The 20,788-nt window shown below is 43.9% G+C and overlaps 1 protein-coding gene across 5 annotated transcripts in view; it reads right to left on the reverse strand.

The window, feature by feature from the left end:
* Iqch (IQ motif containing H) overlaps positions 1 to 20,788 on the reverse strand; it is a 210,309-nt gene that overhangs the window by 150,499 nt on the left and 39,022 nt on the right. For 4 of the 5 annotated variants that reach the window (XM_085844697.1, XM_085844696.1, XM_021172751.3 and 1 more), the window contains one exon: positions 20,414 to 20,530. In XM_085844697.1, coding sequence (XP_085700823.1) covers positions 20,414 to 20,530 — 117 coding nt within the window. Of the gene's footprint in view, positions 1 to 5,326; positions 5,957 to 20,413; positions 20,531 to 20,788 lie in introns of those variants that run through there. The other variant, XM_085844698.1, reaches the window with a different exon arrangement.

The following is a 20,788-nucleotide window of genomic DNA, read 5'->3' on the forward strand; positions in this document are numbered from 1 at the left end:
CAACTGATACACTGATGTATAATAAAGATATGTATATTACATTATTAAATTTGATGTGAATTTAATAGAGGGAAATGGTCTGAATTAAAAACACCAAACTATGTTACTATTATTATTATTATTGCTATTATTTTTTTATTATTTTGAGGGAGAGTCTCATGTAGCCCATGTTAGTCTTGAACTTACTATGTAGTTAAGGTTGACCTTCAACTTCTGATCCTCTAGCTGGAAATACAGGCACATGGCACCATGCCCAGCTTATGTGTTACTTGGGACTGGGGTTTGTTCATGCTAGGCAAGTACTCTTCCATCTGAAATCCATCCCAGCATCAACAAATTAGTAAAGCTTTACAAATATTCCAGGATCCCTTTATACGGGCAACTGTTTTTTCTTAAAGGAGCAGAATAGTGGGCTGAAGTGGAAACTTAAGAGTTCTTTGGGAAGCCAGTTGTGTTGGATGGTGTTTTGCTGGAGCAAACATGTGAAGAGTGTTTAGCTGAAGTGGACACAGGTAAAAGGCTAAGGCAGATTCGTGATGGAACGTTTAGCTGAAGTAGACATGGGAGAAAGGATGTTCTGCTAAGGCAAGCATGGGAAAGGACACGTGATGAAGGATTCTTTGCTAAGGACACATGTGTATTGGTCTGCCTTAAGTTGTATAGTTGAGCTGCATTTGTTGGAACTTCATAGAGAGAAATGGACCAAAAACCTTCTGGTGGTGTGCTGCAGTTTCTTGCCACTTCTGCAGACTCAGGTTGTTTGACATCAGAGTGATGTCAGCTGAGACAGAAAGACCCATGGAGCACATGTGATGTTTGGTGGGAGTATAAAAAGGACTCAATGGACAGTGACAGAGCTGAGCTTGGCTTGCTTATAGAGCTGGCTGTGTAACACTGTAGGTTTTGAGTCTTTGCTATCTTTGCTTAGCTGAGAGAGGCACAGCCAGGAACTTTTCCTGAGCTCCTCCAGGTCCTTCCTGCTGACTTGTGCCCCTGAGACCTGGCTGTTTCTGCTAGGTCGTGCCACCGCTGCTGGTTTGTTTGCTGTCCTGACTCTGCTGAACTCACCTGCTGGTGCATCTGTGAAGTGTTTCCCAGTGGATCAAGCTGCTGATGCTGACCTGTGAACTGAACTGCTGATTTCCAGACAACACAGACGGGAGTTGCTCCAAAGAAACTTTCTAAACAAGTCCATCCTCCCTGCCCCCATATCCTTTCTTTTCCACTGCCTCTGGTGGGTGGTGGGCTACAAGGGAGGTTAAAGCATTTAAGAACCATCATTAAAAATTGGTTTTGAAGAAATTAAAATTACAGTGGACATTTCAGGCGTGTGAGCTCTATGCAGGCTGACTGCCAACACAGAAACAACACTGGGAAGCTGGCTGCTGAGGGCTGAATGTCTCTGAGACATGACTAGGTCACGAGGACAGACACTTCAGGGGCCTTTATGGAAATGGTCCCTATGGCCTTTCCTTCTCACCACGTGAGACACCATGAGAAAGTCAGAAAGCAGGTCTTCACCAGGAGCCGAATCTAAGAACCTTAACTCTGAACTTCCCACTCACTACAACTATAAGAAATCTATTTCTGTTGTTAGGAGCCACCAGCTTTGTGGCATTTTGTTAGTGACTGAATGGACCATGACACCATGTTCTGATGCAGCTTTACTCACAGAAGCATGTGGCTAACGCCCAGGCAATTCTTTGCTGACTCATGTTATACAGCTGGATAAAGCTAATTATGAAAACTACTAAGCTTTTCTGGCATGGGTTAGATGAGAACAGGAGTAGAACAGCCTAGCTTCAGAAGATGGGGCATCCGCATTCTTGCTGTACCCAGCTGTTTTCTCTCCTCTCTCAATTTCAGAGACTCTGACACTGTTTGCACTTATAACGTTCACACTCTATTTTGACTCTATAGACCCCAGTGTTTGATATCCATGCAGATGAATCAGATGATCATCAACAGTCACTCTCATGGTCCTTTATACTACAGCTTCTTGTTTTGGTTGGTAGGCTACCTTGAGCTATCAATGGTTCTGTTCTGCAAGGTTCATGGGTATCTTACCTGCCTTTACACCTGAATTATATCTGGGTTTATTATTTCTGATTTCAAAACTATATGGACACCACACCATTCTTCTTGATGGTAAATATTGTGAACTCTAATGCCAACATGAATTATTACTCTTCATAGGTGATTTCTTACTTCCTACTTATTGAAACATTCTTCATCTTTAAAGTGTAGGCATTTAAAATAATTTATGTTAAATTTTCTAAGTCCAGTCTTTCCTGGGGTTCTGCCTTCTTCTCAGCAGCACATTGCTCCCTCTTTACTTTGAAAGCTTTTTCTTACATCAGTGAATATCTTCTCTTCCATTTGCTAGATGCTCCATCTGGGGGATACCAAATGTTCTTCCATACTGCCCATCTTTGCCTTTCATATTACGGTACTTATTTGTCCTCCAGGGGCTGCTTTCTTTTCAAACATGACATTTCAATTTAGCCTGAGTACATGGCTATACAATCACAGATCACAGTTTTCAGTATTCCCTGCGACTAAATTGGGCATGTGACCACATTTATGCGAATTAGATGGAAGAGTCCCTCTAAGTCACCTCCTCAGAAGGCTTTCCCTTGGGTCTCTTCACACTTCCCATGAGCTGACATGTGGGGAGGTATCAGCTTCCACCATTAGACAGACTGTCCTGTGTGGAGTGAAACGGAGTTGGGGGAGACAGGAGAAGAGGGGACAGGAGGAGTGGCATCATGGCGGCCACATGGAGTAGAGCCAGACTTAGGTTCTCCATGATAAACTGTTTGTGAATGAGAAATAAATCTTTAAAGGTATTGTCCCTTTTTTCAATATTGCAGCAGTGCAGTTGCACCAGAGCAATGTGCTTATTATCAGTTAGCACCTGATTGATCTCTTTGTCTCTTTCCTGTGCTTATGCTGTGCTTACAGGCTTTCTTCCATGTCAGTATTTCAGTGTTCAGTAGTGTCTGTCCTCCTTCTATTTATAGTTTATTTATTAGTTCCATAAAATACTTTGGTATTCAATTTGTTTCTATGTGACTGCAGTCTCTCTTTGTTTTATTCTTCCATTTTATCATCTTCTGTTTGAGCTCCCATTTTATCTAATTTATGTTATCAAGCTGTGCTATTTATTACATGAAGGAATTATGAAAAAATTCTTATGTTCTTGAGTTATGATATTTTAGACTGTCTTTTGTGGCCTGGAGTTCTCCCTCCTTTCCTTTTTTCTTGTTAGCTATGAATAAGATACAAACACAGAGAAAACACACCAGTCATAACCCACATAGGAACTTCACCCTCCCTCCCCTGGGCACAGCTGGACAGATTGCCCAGGTGCCCTGATTGCTGCAGTGAGCTGCCTTCTCCCCATTTCCTGTACCCATGTGTGACCTCTGATAACCCTGGTCTTGCCCCCTGGCATGTGTGACCTGAGATGACCCTGTCCTGCCCCATGGCATGTGTGACCTGAGATGACCCTGTCCTGCCCCATGGCATGTGTGACCTGAGATGACCCTGTCCTGCCCCCTGGCATGTATGATCTGAGATGACCCCTGTCCTACCCGCTGGCATGTGTGACCTGAGATGACCCTGTCCTGCCCCCTGGCATGTGTGACCTGAGATGACCCTGTCCTGCCCACTGGCATGTGTGATCTGAGATGACCCTGTCCTGCACCCTGGCATGTGTGTCCTGAGATGACCCCTGTCCTGACCACTGGCATGTGACCTGTGATTTCCCCTGTCCTTCCCCCTGGCATGTGTGACTGAGATGACCCTGCCCTGCCCACTGGCATGTGTGACCTGAGATGACCCTGTCCTGCCCCATGGCATGTGTGTCCTGAGATGACCCTGTCCTGCCCCATGGCATGTGTGTCCTGAGATGACCCCTGTCCTGCCCACTGGCATATGTGACCTGTGATTTCCCCTGTCCTTCCCCCTGGCATATGTGACCTGTGATGACCCTATCCTGCCCACTGGCATGTGTGACCTGAGATGACCCCTGTCCTGCCCACTGGCATGTGTGACCTGAGATGACCCCTGTCCTGCCCACTGGCATGTGTGATCTGAGATGACCCTGTCCTGCCCACTGGCATGTGTGATCTGAGATGACCCCTGTCCTGCCCACTGGCATGTGTGATCTGAGATGACCCTGTCCTGCCCCCTGGCATGTGTGACCTGAGATGACCCCTGTCCTGCCCACTGGCATGTGTGACCTGAGATGACCCCTGTCCTGCCCACTGGCATGTGTGATCTGAGATGACCCTGTCCTGCCCCCTGGCATGTGTGACCTGAGATGACCCCTGTCCTGCCCACTGGCATGTGTGACCTGAGATGACCCCTGTCCTGCCCACTGGCATGTGTGATCTGAGATGACCCTGTCCTGCCCCATGGCATGTGTGTGACCTATGATGACCCCTGTCCTGCCCACTGGCATGTGTTCCATTTACTCCCTGGGGCTGCTGAGTGGAGACCTGAGTAAAACCCATTGAAAATTTGCTTAGGCTGCACCAGAGTCAGGAGGGAGAAGTGAGATTTTTGTTTCACTTTTAAAATTTGAGTGGTCTAAATTATTTCAAACTTTGTGTATAAGCCAATTACTTCTATTAATTAGTACTTGACATCATGATATTCTGAATTTATCTAATTCAACTTCATATAAAATTCAGCCCTACTAAAGAGGAAAAATATGTAATAAAGTCTACAACTCTTTTCCCATTCCAGTTAAATCCAGTACCTTCTCTGTGTGTGCTTCCACCTCAGAGGAGCGCCTCCCCCACATGCACCCTTTGGTCACCACACATGTGGACCCACATACATGTACACCTGAAATATGCCTACACGTACGTATACACAGGAACACATATACAAATGCTTTCTGCAACCAGAACGGAAAACAGGGCCACTGTGCCTACTTTTCTGTTTTCCATGTCATGGGCTGGTGTTTCCAAATGAGGAGGGAAGAGCAGCAGGAAGTGGGTGGTCAGCGTCAGAACTACGAGGTCAGGGCCAGAAGCTATCCTAGACATGGCCTGGTTCCAGCCCCCAAATCACAAAAGAATAACACCTAAGGAATAGAAATAATCTGTCCAGAAATCACATAGAAGCTCAGAGCAGACCCAGTGCCAGAGCCCATACAAACATGGGCTTTTCTTACCCACATGCACACATGAGGATTGTTAATATCAGACAGAGTTAGAGTACTTTTTAAAAAGCTTTCTTTGTCTAAGTTAAAAATAGTTTTAATTTTTAAAAGTTTTCTATTTTTTTCTTTCCTTAAAAAAATCTCAATTACCTCCACTTGGAGTTTTCTTTGGTACAGGATACAAGGGTAGGATCGGACTCAACGCTGGTTTTCCAAACTGCTCTCCAAGGCCCTGGTAGCCGTGGGCTGGCAAGCCCTCCTCTCCCTGCTGGGCTCTGGTGGCCTCTCCCACGCAGAGGGTGATATCTGTGCTCACTTTTCTGTCCCAGTGATCTGACAATTTTCTATCATAATTACTGTAATCCCATCATGTCTTAGGAAGTGGGTGGAAGCTCACCTCCATTCATCCTCCTCAGGGAGAAAAGGGTCCTTTGCCCGCTTTCTCCTCACAAAAACAAACACTGGCAAGTTGAAAAGAATTAATATTTCACTCAAACAAAATAGAACTCCTATGACTTTTCACTGGAATTACATTAGATATGAAGATTAATGTTGAAAGAGCCCCGTGTGGACTGCAGGCATTCCTCCTCTTCAGGAATACAATGCTGCAACCCGTTTATTCAAGTGCTCTGAGATGTCGCTCCTTAGAGGTTTAGAGCTTTGTTCACAAAGGTTCTGTCCTTTCTGTCTTAGTATCTTTTTGTTAGGTACATTTGCACTGGATATGAGAGGGGAAAGGAGAAGGGAGAAGGGGGAGGGAGAGGAGGGGAAAGTAAGGAAATAAACCTACTACAGCGTCCCCAGTGTCTGGTTCTGAGTAGGGCTGAGGTCATATAGCTTTCTGCCTTTTTCCATTTTGTGACACATTTTCCCCAATGACAAAGTGAAAGAGTGTCATAATCAGAAGATCATGCATCAGGGGCTGGAGGGATGGCTCAGTGACTAACAGCACATATTGCTCTTCCACAACATCCAATCAGGTCTCAGCAGCCATGTCAGGAGGCGCACAAACACCTATAGCTCCAGCTCCAGAGGATCCCATGCTTCTGTCCTCCAGAGTCACCTGCACTTACACACACACACACACACTCACACACACTCAGTCACACACACACACACACACACACACACACACACACACACGCACACTCAGTCACACACACACTCACACACACTCAACACACACAAACATACTCACACACACACAACTAAAAGTAAAGTAAAATCATGTATTAGAATGATCAAAGCCTTGCATTTGCTTCTTAATATCAACTGCTATGTTGACACCTGGGCTCTGGGCTCACTCCCCAAAAGCAAATCCAAGGATTATGCTACAGCCACCCGAGGAAAGCAGGATGCAGGGCTGGAAGCCAGGAGACAAGAAAAACCATGTAAAATCTGCCTATGGAAGTAGACCCTCCCCACCTCCCCACTTCTCTGTGGAAGTGGTCCTAGTCAAATGTTCAATTTGATTATATTAAGTTAAATAAATCAATAAGTACTGTCCATGCATAAAGTGCTCTGTGAAGACTAGAGAGGATATGAAAGTGGAAAAAGATGGCTCCTGCCTGTCAGTAGGGCTAGCAAGAGGAAAAGAAGTCGGCCCCCTAATTCATTAAGCTGTGATGATCTAGGCAAGGGGAAATTAACAAATTAACTCTACCTAAGAGACCTGGGTAGATTTTTAAAAACATCTTTCATGCATATGTGTGTGTGTACATGGAAAGGTCAGAGGGTACCTCTTGGGAGTCAGTTCCCTCCGGCTACCATGTATGATCCAGAGATGGGGCAACACACCTATACTACTTCCTGCAGAGCTATCTGTCAGGGCCTAGGAGGCCCTGGGAGATATTTTTATTTCCAAAAGAGGAACACTCTACAAAAGTAGTCAAAAGAAGTCGTGGCATTCCACGACCTAAACTAAGCTAGCATGGCCTATCACAGTCACACAGGTCTCAAGCCAACCGTCATCAGCCAAGTCCACATAAATTATCAGTATGTTTGGAACATTCTGGGCATGTTCCTGCCCTGAGGAGGTTTACAGTCTAGACAGCCTTATCTCATGTCTTGAGTTAATTCTTTTACTGCTGTTCCTGACAAAGAGACTTTTTTTTTTTCATCAAATTCTTAAGTTCCTGTAGGGTCTGGGGACACCTGAATGTGGCCACTGTACATGTCTAGGCCCTTCAGCAATGCATACGGATGGGAAGCTGTAGTCTGAGTCTAGGAGATAATGGGGAGAAAGGGAGCATTGATTACCACAAGATCTCTCTCAAGAATATTCATACGGAATATCCCCTCTGGAATCTTGTTGTTCTCATTATCCTCTTGATTCCCTTTCTCCAGACAGTGTAGCACCGAGGGAGGAAGTAGACTAGTGACCAGAAATATGTCCGCCCTGCCCCGTCCCAAGTGTTAAATAGAAAAGTAAAGTGGACAGTCAATGCGTCCAGCTCTGTGCAGAAGTCATTTTAAATACCAGCTACCCAAGAGAAATGTACTCTGGTCAGTGTTACTGAAGACACAGAAGGCTGGCGGTCTTTTATAAAAGGGAGAGCATGCGCAGTGGTTTGAATGAGAAACGTTCTCATTGGCTCATTGTTAACACGTGGTCCCTGTTGGTGGCGCTATGTGTGGAAATTATGGGACTTTTAGGAGGTGCGTCCTAGCTAGAGGAAGCACACCACTGGAGGGGGCCTTTGGGAGTTTAGCTCTCCTCTTCCAGTTAGCTCCCCTACTCCCTTTGCACAGTAGAGAGGGTGAGATGTGATCTCTCAGGGTCCTTCTCCTACCACCAGACAGGAGGGAGCTGGAAGCCACAGCCAACTCTTTGTCTCTTCTTGGGAATGGCATTTTATCACAGCAACAGAAAAGTAACTAAGATGGAAGCCAATGGGAAGCAATGGCCAGGAGCACAAGCTCTGGTGTTAGACGGCGTTCTGATCTGTCTTTCTCCCGCTTATTAATGATATTACTGGATCAAGTGACTTAGCTTCCTGAAGCTGAAGATTCTTCTTTGGCATCTTTTAATTTAGTTTTAGTTTCCAAGCATGGGTATTTTGCCTGCATTTGGTCTATGCAGCGTATGCATGTCTGGTTGCCACAGAAGTCAGAAGAGGGCATCAGATCCCCTGGAACTGGAGTTACAAACAGTTGTAAGCAACCATGTGGGTGCTGGGAGTTGAAGGTTGGCCCTCTGGAAGATCAGTCAGTGCTCTTAACTGGCTGTGCCATATCTCCAGCCCGAAGCTGAAGAGTCTTAACCAGTCCAAACGTGACACCATCACCATTGCTATCAGGCCTGCTGTGATATCAGGAGCTGGCACAACACAAGTCACACTGCCAATCCAAGCAGATTGTAGTTACTTACTATAAAAAGCCAAGTCAGTGTGGATTTCTGTGTCCACATGGCACGTGCTTTCTTTCCAGGGTGGATTCACATCCCTGGCAGTGGAGGCTTCACAGATGTGCACTCCCAAGTGGATACATGTGATGCTGCTCCTCGTGAAGATTATCTAACTAACTCAAGGTCGTTTGTCAGTTTCCTGGCTCACTGGGCAGCCTTCTGACTGGGCTTTCTGAGTGGCTCTCTAATAAGGATATTCTATGCTCATCAGATCAGACTGAACGTTTAGTCTGCTTAACCACTGTAGTTCAATGTGGCTTTGTGGTATCAATGAGATGGTTAATTTAGGCAAAATAAAATTCTAATCTTGTAAGTTAAGGGTTTTACACACATACACACACACAAACACTTTGTAGGGGGTCCTAGCTGCCAGCCAATTCCCCAGATGATACCAATATTATTTGTACCCCAAATCTATAACATCTAAAGGATAGATCTCCATGTTGGGCCTAGAGACTGCCTTCTTTGAACTATACAGGGTTGTTTTTAATGTGTGTGTGGCTGTGCATGTTGTTCATGTTTATTGGATGTATGTGTAGATGTAGAGAGGCCAGAGGGAAACTGTCAGTATGAGTACCTTCCTTTGAGACAGGAGTTCTCGTTGGTCTGCAGATCACCAATTAGGTTAGACTGACTGGCCAGCAAGCCCCAGGGACCCTCCTGCCTCTACTTCCCCAGATCCAGGGTGAAAAGTATGTGTCTACCACACTCAGCATTTTTACGTGGGTGTTGGAGACTGAACTCATGCTGGTGAGAAAGGCACTTTCCCAGCTGAGTGCCTTTCCTAGCTCTGTGTAGTCATCTAAGCAAATATTTTTAAAAACTTGGAAATTTCAGGGACAACAAAACAAAACATGAACTTGAAAGCTTCTTTTGATAGTCCAGCTGCAAAGGGGTGTAACTAAAGGGGCCGTGACCAATGCCTAGCCTAGCTCCAATGTCCCAGTACTGCAGGCCTATCATTTATTATCTGCCTGTCCAGGACCCTAGACTATGAGTATAATTTTAAATATCATTGTCTAAAGATTTAAATTTTTTTCCAGTGGAATAAAGCTGGTAAGTAAAAAGTCTATGAAACTTGCTATCCCCTCCCACGCCCTTTTTTTCCAATTTAGCACAAACAGACAATGAGTTTGTAGAAAACACCAGAATAGAGTCAGTCTCCTGGGCACAGCTGTGCCTAAGCAGATTGGACCCAGGAAGATGCTGTGAGGTCAGGACAGGAAGGACCTCCCACTCTGCAGAACGGAGAGGGACCCAGTACTGTGGACGTGAGCAGTGGGAGGGAGGGCCGAGAGTGTTAGCAAGGAACTGCCCACCGTCCTCAGTGTCCGTCCTTCTTGCTACATTATGCCAGCCTCAACTAGTCCTGCTTTGGCTGATTCTGGAGGAGGGGATGGCATGTGGAAATGACAGATGGGGTCACAGGTAGAGTCCTTGGCAGCAATGGGGCATGCAGCATTAAGACAGAAAGAAGGGTAGGTTTGGGAGGAAATCTAAGGCATCCTGCTAGAGCGGTGTATTCATAGAAGAGGATGAAGCCTTGTGCAAATTACCAGGGAGAGGGGTGCCTGCAGAACTCTAATTAGGCCGCTTCATGAACATCTAACAAGTCCAGGAGATAATGTGATTCCAGAAAGCACTATTGCTTTATAGCCGACGGGAGAGGAAATAAAGTGTAATAATCAACGAGGACATCAAGGGGCAGAGATTGTTCCGACGAATCCTAAAGATGCCCTTCAGTTAGAGCAGCCGAAGCGATCTCATTTCAGCCCTGTGCCTAAAGCCCTTCCTTTTATGCTCCAGACTGCGACCACACAATTAGATTTCAGAGGCCCATCCAAGGCCGTCCATCAGCTCCAAGTGCATCTTTTGGGAAAATCTGAGACAACTCTGAGTGTCCACCTGGCCTCTGGGGCAGCACCACGTCTGCTCCTAGAGCACACAGCACCTCTCCAGTTTCTTATACTTCTCTCAAGGCTGCTTGGGCAGCCTCCATCCAGCTGCTTACCCAGTCACTACTTGCTTTCCCGGGAGGGACTGGCCATTCCAGAAGGCATCAAGCGAGCACTGGCCCGAGAGTTACACAGACAGGGTCATGGCCCCTATGGTGATTCTGGGCAAGCCATTTTGTCTTCTCAGTATAAAAACAAGACACCATGAGCTGAGGAAAGTCTCTGAGGACAAGAGCTCTTGCCATGGAAGCATAAAGATCTGAATTTGAATCCCCAGCATCCCCATAAAAACCTAGACATGGCTATGCATGCCTCTAACACACGGGGTTGGGGGCACAGACAAGCAGATCCCAGGAGCCCACTAGCCCACTGACCCAATGGCCCACTGGCCTGCCGGCCTCTCCCAAACACTGAGCTTTGGTATAACAAAAACCCCTATTTCATGACAGATGGTGACAGAGAAAGACACCCAGCCTTTCCTGGAGCCACTGCATGCAGAGGCTCTCATGCACAGAGGCATATGCGTACAGACTACACACAGAACACACTGGCAAACACATGCAGGAAGATTTCATCTTTCAAAACTAAGTGATAGATTCAGATATTGGCTTATAGCCATGATTCAGAGTAGGGCTGAAATCTAAGTCCTTGGACTCGGGTCTATGGCCCTTCCCTCTATTATGAATATGGCCGCTTTTAGGCTTTTCATCTAGCATTTACTCTAAACATTTCCACCGTAGTATTATTTGATTATCAAAAGATGATGTGAATCCACATTCTCTACCCTGACCCTAGCCCAGTGAGACCCTAACCGTCAAATAAATATCTCCTGGGTTTACATTACATGTGTGACTCTGAAGCATGATTTAAAGTACAGTGAACCGCTCCACATTATCGTCATTTCTTTTCTGCCAGAGAGGTTTGTAGAGGCTAAGAATGCATACTTGAACTCAAGTACAGTTTAAGCAGCAATGGGCTAGAAGACTGGAGAGCACAGCAATAGTATTTATTCATCTCAAGTGCCTCTTAGGAGAAAATGACCCTGGGCCATGATGAAAGCCATTCTACTACCAGACCAGTTTCTCTGCTTGCTCTGTTAACTGTTTTTGGCTTCAGTTGTTTGTTTGTTTGTTTGTTTATGTATATGAGTGCTTTGTCTGCATGCCAGAAGAGTGCATCAGATCCTGTTACAGATGGTTGTGAGCCACCATGTGGTTGCTGGGAATTGAACTCAGAACCTCTAGAAGAGCAGAGGTACCCAGTGCTCTTAACCACTGAGCCATCTCTCTAGCCCCTCATTTTAAATAGAACTCACCGCAACATGTTTGTATCGCTCCAGTCTCATCCTTGTAACACAACAAGCAACAATAACAAGGTCAAGGAATGAAAAGTTTTTGTTCTGTTTTGTGTATTTGTTTGAGGTAGGGTCTCACATTGTAGGCCAAGATGGCCTCAAATTTGAGTGATCCTCCTGCCTCAGCTTCCCAAGTGCCTGGCTCAGAGCCTGAAGTTTTCTATTCTTTCTCATGAAAGTATCGTTCTTATAAAAAGCTTGAGTTTGCAGTACACACACACCCACACACATACACACACACACACACACACACACAGACACAAGGTCTTGTCATCAACTAGACAATAAGTGCAGTGACTGTTTCATACATGAAGAACACAGCTTCATCCTAGGCACCAAAACAATTGCACAATGTGGCAACTTTGGCAGACTTTTGTTTTAATGCATTCCTTGTCTCATGGTAGATATTTTTGTGAAAGAAAAGACTGATCAAGAAAGTTCTAACTTAGGGGAGTCACCTCTTCAGCAGTCTGGTAAATCCTATGACACCCCTTCTCAGAGTAATTTTTGTAGCTGTATGAAGTAAAATGCAAGGAAAGGCAAACCAGGTTTGGTGGTGCACATCTGTAATCCTAGCACTTGGGAGATAGAGACAGGAGGATTAAGAGTTCAAGGCCAGCCTGGGCTACTCCAGACCCTGTCTTAAAAACAAACTAATTATTTAACATAAAATAAACAGAAGCTGATTATACTAAAATATAATTCTATCTGTCATCCCTTTGTGCATTAAACTTATCATCTATGTCAGCCCCCCTCCCCGTGTGTGTGTGTCCGCGTGCACACACACACACGCATACGTGCACACATGTGAGAGAGAGACAGAAAGAGAGACAGACAGAGAGACAGAGAGACAGAGACAGACTTCAGCCTCTACATCTACCTAGTTGTTGGTTCTTCAAAGTGATGGTATGAGGTCAGAAACACTATATCTCTTAGCATAGACTCAAATGCTCGGAGTGAAAGTGGGCCACTTAAAGGACTGGTCTAGTCCTGAGAGCAGGTAGCTGCCAGTGTGGGGTGAATTCAGAGCAGTGTAAAGTTTCCTTGTGGACCACCACCCCAGACTTCCTTCTCTCTGTTCACTCAAGCTTGAAATCCCTCAGCAGAGCTTCACTCCTTCTTTTTAATTAAATAGAGGATTTACTCTTGTGAAAAGGAGAATCCACAGGGAGAGGTAAAACTCCACACCAAAGGCTCTCACATTTATTTCCAGCAGTAGACCCTGCTTTCCACTGCAGCTAAACAGAAGGCTGGTATACACATAAATATAAATCTCATGAGAATTTGGCATGATTGTCAGCTCAATTCCACATGTTTGTTTTAAAAAAGAAATATAGAAAATCTTGTATATGTACATGTTTAGTATATAAATACTTATATCGCACTCAGATGTTATATAATAAAATATATATACATAAGTATGAAGGCAGATTATAAATTCAAGAATTGTAATATGTAGTTTGATAGCCATTCCTGCCTATAATTTATTTATATATTTTATTTTGCTTACACGAGATTTAAAAAATCCCAAAGTGAAAAGACAAATCACTTTAAATAGCCAGTGATTTGGTAAGGCTCTATAGTGTCAGGAGTCCCATTAGCTGAAATGATCCAGACACTCTGGAGAACAGTAGGGAATGGTTTTTTAAAGATAGAATCCCTAACATCTAGTAACTGCGCCTGTTCCTTAATAACTACGCTGGTTGGGAGTGACTCCGTTACAGAGCCCTGAAGAGTGGATTTCAAGATAAATTTGGTCCTGATCATCCGTCCTTACTGCACAGCCTTAGACAAGGTATGTCCTTCCTCAGTTTCCGCATCTGCAAAATGGTCATATACATGGTATAGGTACAAAGGTCAAATAGATCAAATATGTGTAAGGCACTTAGTACCATATCTTATACACTGGACAATCTATATAAGCAAAAGACTGAAGGGCCCAGAGCACTTGCATCAAGTGTCATTTCTCAATGGCCCCTCTTCCTTTTCAATTACCTTAGAACCTTCTCTGTCATTTATTTACCCAATTTTCAAGAGCAGTCTTATTTTGTTTTGGATATTACATATCCATTTTTAAATGGTGCTTTATTGTTGGTGGATATCTACCATAATCAGCAAAGTAACATTTCTACCCCAGACAACAAAATAAAGCAACGGCTCTCCTCACACCACAGAAGCAGCTCAGCATGAGCAGGAGCCAGGGCTCCCAGCACGTGCTTCTTGCCAACAATAAAATACCAACCCAAAATTTAGATTTTTCTTGAAAATGGGGTTAATATGTGGCAGAGAAGGTCCTAATGTACTTGAAAAGGAAGAGGGGCCATTGGGAAGAGACACTTGATGTCTCTTGTTCTTCAGAGGACTCCCCCGGTTCTAAGTGCTGCAGGTCTCCTGTTCTACTGCTCCTACGCATCTGTTTGTTTGTATCCTAGGGATCAAGCCTTGACATGAAAATTAACCTTTTAAGCTAGAAGGGGAAAGATTTACTTATTTCATGCATGTGAATGTCTTGTTTACATGTGCGTACACCTCATGTGTGCCTGTTGCCTACAGAGGTCAGGAGAGGGCTTTGGATCCACTGGAACTGAACTGATACATGGTTCTGAGCCTTGATATGGGTGCTGGGAACTGAACGTGGATCCTCTACAAGAACAAGTGAGCTTAACTGCCAAGCCAACTCTCCAGCACACAAAACTAGTTCCCTTAACCTTTGTGTTTATTCGTACATGACCATCATATACGTCCAGACCAGTACAAAGCTACAATCTATTTTATTAAAAAAAAAAAACTAACTTGTAAGAAACTCAACTGTACACACCCATGTGCTCAGCGGGCACACACATGTGACACACCCATGTGCTCAGTGTGCACACACATGTGCACACATTACTCTCCTGGTGGGTTAATGCTTTGTCATTTGGTATCTAACTTAATAAACACGTTCTTCTTTGCTGCACTTTAAAGTATTTGTCATAAAGTGCATTGTGACTTAAATATTCACAACCTCCTTGAAACTCACTGTAGTTTTCTGCAACAATTTGGAAACCAGAACAGTAAGCCCTGTGCCCTCATTATGCTGGAGGGGAAGGGAGTTGAATCTGGGTCTTTTCTGAAAGCACAGGTGTGAAGAAAGGAGAAGGAAATAGATTGTTAATGCTAATTCGTTTTCTCAGAAAGGCAGGAGTCTTATTGGGCATTTATTACATGCCAGTGCTGTGCAGATATTTTCTGCAGTCCCCATAACAGCTGTACCTAGCAGGCATCATTATCCTGGCTTTGCAGAAGAAGCTAAGGGACTCAGGAGGTTAATTTGCTTACCTAGGGTTCAAGAATAGACCCCAGCCCTGTTCCGCTTGACCCCAAGCCCTTTCCACCCCACCACCTGCCACCCCATCTAGCTTGCCTCCCCATAAAACAGAGACGTGAGAATGGTAGGGCTTTGGAACAGCTAGGCAGTGGCAAGGCTGTATTGTGAATCCAGGAGCAAGGGCATTTCACTAGGAAAAACTCTCAGGCGGCCCTTTAGGAGGAGACTTGGGGCAATCAGGCTCCCCAGGACTCACTTTGGCATTCAACACCAGGCTACGCAGCTGCAAAGCAGGGACTAGACAGACAAGAGAGTGAGCCAGTCCTCGCCTCCGCACCTCTTGTGTATAAAGCCTCAATGGGTGCCATGGAGGATTTGAAAAACATATAAATGAAGTCCCCATTGTATAAGAAAGACAAAAGGATTAGATGAAATATTAAATGGTATGGCTGGAATGGCCCTCTGCAATGGTCTGTTACCCTCCCCTGGTCCAGATAAAAATGTAAATTTTAAATGACAGTGTGAAACAATGGTACAGTATAGTATGTGAGCACCACTCATAGTAAGAACTGATGCTTGTAGAGCACTTCTTTGCAGCAAGATCTGCTCATTTATTTGTGTCTCAATGCCACCCTGCAGGATAGACACACTCAATATAGTGCACCTAATATATGAGGAAACAGAGGCAGTCTGGCCCAAAATCACCACACTATGTGCTAAGAAGTGCTGTGAGTCCAACATAGGGTTGGCTGGGGGAATGAGTGCAGGATCTCCCCCTACTGCTCTCCCAAAACGATTTGAACGAAATCAGAGAGCTCATACAGCTTGGTGTTTTATAAATACCGTTGACGGGGGACACAGCTTCTAATGGCTTCTCCATGCTCCCTCAACAGTGGACTTTAAGGAAGGATCTGAACGCCAGCCAGTGCTGCATGATGCTCCTGAGATCTTCCATTCTTCCAAGAACAACCATAGCATATACAGACAGCACACCACCGTCACCACCGCCAGTGCCACTGTATTGGTGGGATACATACACTTTCCAGCTTGTGAATCGGGAGGCACACTTTCAAACAAAAACACTCTGTACAGCCTCAAGAGAAGGCTGCCTGCAACTGCTAGAGGTGGAGACGCCACACATGCTATCGCAGTCCTTGGGTAATAACTGTGTGTCATAAATAGGATGTGGCATTTCAGAATGTCTTTAAAGCTATTTCCTTTTGTTCAACTAATTTAATTTACCAAATGCTCCTGGGGAAAGGGAGGGGGATCAAGATGCTGACTCCACATTTCCTGGGGGGGGGGGGGGAATCACCATTTCCTTTAAAAAAAAAAAAAAAGAAAAGAAAACCCTCTACTCTCAGAAAAATTACACCCGATTGTTATCTGCTGGCTCCCAAAAACTCTACCTCTGTCAAAATCCTGCCCTGGCAGGTGTGGGGAAGAATAGACACCGAACTTGAATAAATACCCACATCTGTTTTTGCAAAAGGGGACCAGAAGCAGCACAGAAGGAAGTAAGAGAGATAATTGCTGGCTTGAACTACCATACATTTTACTTGTGGGCAGAGGGCCAGCGTACAGCAGGCAAAATATGCAGGCCCATCTTATTGGAATTCAGGGGCGGGCCTCCATTCCTGTCCGGAGACAGCTGTAAACCAGCAGTCCATGGCATCACAATCAGGCGCGGAGTTTTGTCAAAGAATGCTGATACGGACAGAAGTAGCTCTGTCGGCTTCCCCTGCACCCCTGCCTGCTGCAGTGACAGTCAATCTCTGATTCCAGATGACAAGAACTGGATACAAACTTCAAACAAATGGTGACCTTTCCAAAGATTAATTTGTTTACCAACAAAATGTTCCCTCTTTGTCATCTGAAATGGGGGTGACCTTCACTTTGCCACATCTAGGCTGGAAGGATGCTGACGGTAGTCATCTGTTAAGTTAGCTCCGTCTCAGCAATTATTCCCTTTTTTATTTTTAGTGACAAGAAGGGTTTATTAATTCACTCTGCTTCTTGTTATGGTTTATAAATGCAACAAGCTCGTTCTGAATTACTGCAGTGTAACATCAATTTGTTTAAATCTAATTCTGCTACTGTTGCCAAATTATGTTGTGACTGTAATTGTGGCCATATGCATGGGCTTAAAACACAATCATGTTTTGAAATCGCCCCACCCCCGCTCCTGGTACTTCCTCTAATCGTTTGACATTAACACAATTGCATCACTCTGCATTACTTTATCATCTCAGAAATGATTGTGCTTTCAGTGGGAGCAATTGCTCTGCACACCCCAAGTGAAACAGTAAAGAATGAAGCTTTGATTTGTGAGGTGCGCTTGCTACCCAACCAAGTTAGTGGGAAGCACTGTATAACGTACGACTCATAAAGCCGAGAAGTCATCATAGCATTAAATCCAACCTCATGAATAAATAAAAGGTCCTAAGTTTACATAGCATTATATATTTATTTATTTGGAAAGTGGGACCAAGAACTGGTATAATTCTCCAGCAACTCATAGCTTGCCAAAAAGAAAAATGCTTTTATGTTTCTTTTCTAGGTCATAACAGTTGTAACCAGAGTTATTTTGTTTTGTTTGGCTATTTTGTTATGCATTCATAATCGTTCTTTTAAAATTCATGTTAACAGTTACATGTTTCAAGCCTTTTAAGAAACCCTTTTTATTTGAAATAAATAAATCAAAGTCAAATTTTCTGCAGCTCTTCAGTTCACTGTACTGGAAGGTCTGTGTAGAAGGAGATGCTGCGAGCTGACAGGAAGAACATCAGCGCTTGCCTGCTGCCTCCCGAGCCCAGTGAGAACCCGGCACACACATGGAACTGTGTTAGTCAGCCTTTAGTTGGTGCCTTTAAGATCCTAAAACCATCAGTGAGTTTGCAATTAGCGCTTTTTTTTATTTTTTATTTTTAGAAATTGATTTTGTGTTAAAAAAAAAGGAGGGGGTCACAAAAAACAATGTTCTAAAGGCAAGGACTGTGATATGATAGTGTGGTGTATGTTTGTGTGTGTGTGTGTGTGTGTGTGCTTAATGCACCAATATCTGCTGTTACCTGCTATGGTGAAGAATGAGACACCTCCTCGTCAGATGAAAACACCCACCAGCTTCCAGAACTAAGGATGCAAACTGACCATGAATTCCTATTTGCTTGTCAAAACCTCCTGGATTATTTGCAGGCTGTTGACAAGCTGTTCCGTTTTCACTAACGTGGAAGCCCCGACGCCTCGTCCCTGAGTGTGAAGAGTCACCCAGAAACATTGGCCCTGCTGCTGCTTCTTTAGTTAACTGTGAGTCACTGTGACACACATGTGGCCATACTTTGGGGAGGTGCTTTTAAAAACATTTTTTAAATAAAAAAGAAGTGAATTTCAGCTGCTTTTTATCCCCAGATGTGCTAAAAGGCTTTTAAAAACCAGATATCTAAGTACTTTCCCTCAAAGAGCTTTCTGAACAATGCCTCTGTTTCATAAATAAAAAAAACCCAAAAAGACAACAAAAGAAAACCCAAAGCCACCTGACTGCCCAGTGGCATCTGATATCTAGACCAACATAAATGAGAGGCCCAACGATTTGGGTGCGAAGGCCAATAATTTGATCAGATTTGACACAATGTATGTGTTTCTTTTCACGTGGCCTGCTGTCAATTTCTATGAGGTTATTTTTTCATGAAGAGGATCTTTCATATAATAAGTAAGCACATGTTATTAACATATCACACCGAGCAGTGACCTCTCTCAGCACCTCGTTGTCCAAGGACACGGGAATAACACCCTCCCTGCTCATCCTTCTTGTAAATTATTTAAAGTGTAACGAACAGCTAAGACTCCATCTTAAAGTTAGAGCTGCTTTGAATTCCTTGTTTAAGTCTGAATATTGGCGTCATAAAGCAAAGCATAATCCCCATGTCTCTAGAAACTTCGCCCTCATCACAAAGTTTCTGTCGCACGAGGAAGTTGCCCGGGGCTGCCAAGCTGCCCCACTCCGCCAGCTAAGCCAATATTAATTCTAGATCGAGGAGGAAAACCAACAACAGCACAAGAGAAATCTGCTGCTGTCTGTGCAGCCAGAGAAATAATATTTTTACTTCAAGGGCTCTGGGGCTCCTGGGAAGCAGATAAAAACCCCTTCACATTAGTCACACTGACATTTTAAATAAAGTTCCAACAGGAATAAAAACATCGAACTTTCTGGTTATTTCTTAGGCTAGAAAATATTTCTAGGCTAGTGTTCTTAATCCAAACCTGTAAGAATAATATAAAGTGCACACAGAGACCAAGCATGTCCAAATGCCATGGGTGACACAGGCAACTGAAAAGTCTACAAAAAAACAAAAAACCAAAAAAACAAAACTGGGACCATTTTAATCTATGATAATTAAGCAAGTTAGAAATGGTTTGGAAATTTTATTCTAAAAGTAATCTTATTCTTACTTTTAATTTCATATATATATATAGAGAGAGAGAGAGAGAGAGAGAGAGCGCGCGCACTGAGAGAAGCCAGAGGTTATAAATGTATTTTTAAAATACATAGATTTCATCTTAGAAATTATTTTTAGTATTAGAAATTATCTCAAATAGTTTTCTAATTAAAACAAAGCACCACTTCTAGATGTCCCAGGCAAGTCACAGCACAGGAAGAGGCCAGCGCTTACCCTGGGGCACCTCAGCCAGGAGCCAGCACTGTTGGCTGCTCCGGTGGGCAGGCGGCACGTGCCTCTAGCTTTGCCTCTAACACTTGGCTGCAGTCAGAGATGCACCCACTGGCTTTGGGTTGGAACATTTGCTTGCCTGTTGCACTATCAAACGCGGGTGCACCACTAGGAAAGCTGCTGGGATGTGGCTTTGCTTTGCTTTTTCTAGTGGTCAGTCTATTGTGCAAAACATCCTAAACTCCTTTATACATTCGTCTTGTTGTCAACTCACTTCCTGCCTGTTAGATTTTGCTGCTAGATCATTTAAGGAGTATCAATCACAACAAAATACTGGAATAGATCTTTTAAAATACATGTATATTTTTCTTAGTCATTACTAATTATAGACAGAATAATAGCCATTTCATTTTGTTTTAAAAAAAATCCCAAGGACAAAAGAATCAGTCTTACTTAAAATCTGTCTTCTGTCTCACCCCACTGACCAGTGACAGTGACTTGAGACCTGTTTTAGAATTAACAGTTTGCGAGAGCAGCTCATTACTTACCTGGGCTTTCCTCTGGTTAATATGTGGCAAACTGATCCCATAGCTAGCAGTTACAGCCGCCCTGTGGTGCTTGTTCTCAGGGTCCTGCATGACCTTTGTAGTCAACTGTATCTTTGGCTGAAACAAAGAGCAATGTAACTTTTATGTAGAATGAACAAACTAATATTGTATATCCTCAGAGGAATATAAAATTCTTGGAAAATAAGGACTTTAATGTAATTCTCACAGAAAAAGAATTGAATCTTTTATTGAAGCTACCAACTGATCCCTTTTATTCACAGACAAGGAAGATTTTCCTCTGTGTGTGCACTAATACATCATTCAGTTGCTCAAAAATAATGTTCCATGTCAACCAGCACAGACAAAGGACAAGAC

The sequence above is a fragment of the Mus caroli genome, unplaced genomic scaffold, assembly GCF_978045245.1.
Source record: "Mus caroli unplaced genomic scaffold, Mus_caroli_1 scaffold_11, whole genome shotgun sequence".
Lineage (NCBI taxonomy): Eukaryota > Metazoa > Chordata > Mammalia > Rodentia > Muridae > Mus > Mus caroli.